Here is a 1218-nt window from a genome sequence, read left to right as displayed (position 1 = left end):
AGTTCTTTAGCCACGGCGGGAGGCCGTAGTTCAGCTGTCGCGTGTTCAAAGGCGGCGTTCTCAGTTTCGGTTTTCTGCCGGTTTCCCCGCTTCCTTCCGTTCCGATCCCGGTTTATTTTCTCCTTGAATTCCTTTTTATGCATTTCGAAAGATATTTCTCCGTAAAATGGCGGCGGAAAGCTGCACAGAGACCTCCTTTGTCAGCTTAGGCGGCAGCGTTGTTATGCGCGGCTCGCCCGCCCCTGCTGAGTGGGTTTCAGCAGACGAGGCAACAGAAAGCCCCCCGCCGCCGCACGCCGGCCCCGCTGCATGCGCTGCTGACCATGCGCATGCAGCTGGAGGCCTCCAATGCATGCAAAAACCCGGACAACCCAACAGCAGCAGCAGCAGCAGCAGCAGCAGCAACAGCAGCAGCACTTGCAGCAACCTGAACAGGACAGAACCCCCAAATACAGAGCGAAATACCAGCAGGGGAAACCCCCCTGTTCGTCGCCACCAGCCGTCATTTGTAAGGTCTCCTCCGCCTTCAGTCTCACCTGATATGGGGGAGCCGCCTCGGGATCCAACCCCAGAAGATGCAGCAGCAGAAGATGCAGCAGCAGCAGACGCAGCAGCAGCAGACGCAGCAACACCGGACACTGCTTCGCCTTTTCCCCCGCCAGGGGCAGCGACACCAGCAGAAACGTCAGCTGCAAGATGTGCTGCTGCACCACCAGGAGCAGCAGCAGCAGCAGCAGCAGCAGCAAGCGGGGCAAGTAGTGGTACCGGTTGTAATATGAGTGCATGCAGTAACGCATCTGTCCATAGATGCTTAGAAAGCCGTCGAGAAGCAATGGAGAAGGAGTTTAATAAATACATTCCTGGATTTTTATCAGCAGAAGATCGAAATCAAGAGAAACCTTGTTGCTGTTTGTGTTCATCTATACACACGATAGTGCATGTGTGTGCATGCATGTCGTGTTTTGAAATAGATAGAGCTTTGGCTATAGAAAACATAAGACTAGAGAGGGTAAGAGATGCGCATGCAGTGGTGTTGACGCTAGCTAAGAAATACGGCGTAGAAACTATACTAAGAGACAAAGATTTATTAGTTATTTTATATAAATATGATGAAATGATGAAAATGTATCAGCTTATGAGTGGAAGCGTACACTACCGCAGACGGCAAAATTATTTTAAAAAGATTTCATCTTCTTTGCTTTATGATTCTACATTAAA

General features: G+C 50.6%; 1 protein-coding gene across 1 annotated transcript in view; it reads left to right on the top strand.

Annotated features, from left to right (window-relative positions):
* Positions 1–166: 166 nt before the first annotated feature.
* EMH_0041100 (uncharacterized protein) overlaps positions 167–1218 on the top strand; it is a gene marked incomplete at both ends in the record, with an annotated part of 1436 nt that continues 384 nt past the window's right edge. Inside the window, one exon of the mRNA XM_013495590.1 lies at positions 167–1009. Coding sequence (XP_013351044.1) covers positions 167–1009 — 843 coding nt within the window. The remainder of the gene's footprint in view (positions 1010–1218) is intronic.

Source organism: Eimeria mitis, genomic scaffold (assembly GCF_000499745.2).
Source record: "Eimeria mitis Houghton genomic scaffold, Emh_scaff1652, whole genome shotgun sequence".
NCBI lineage: Eukaryota > Apicomplexa > Conoidasida > Eucoccidiorida > Eimeriidae > Eimeria > Eimeria mitis.
The sequence above is the reverse complement of the archived record's forward strand: the minus strand, read 5'-3'. Positions and strand labels throughout refer to the sequence as shown.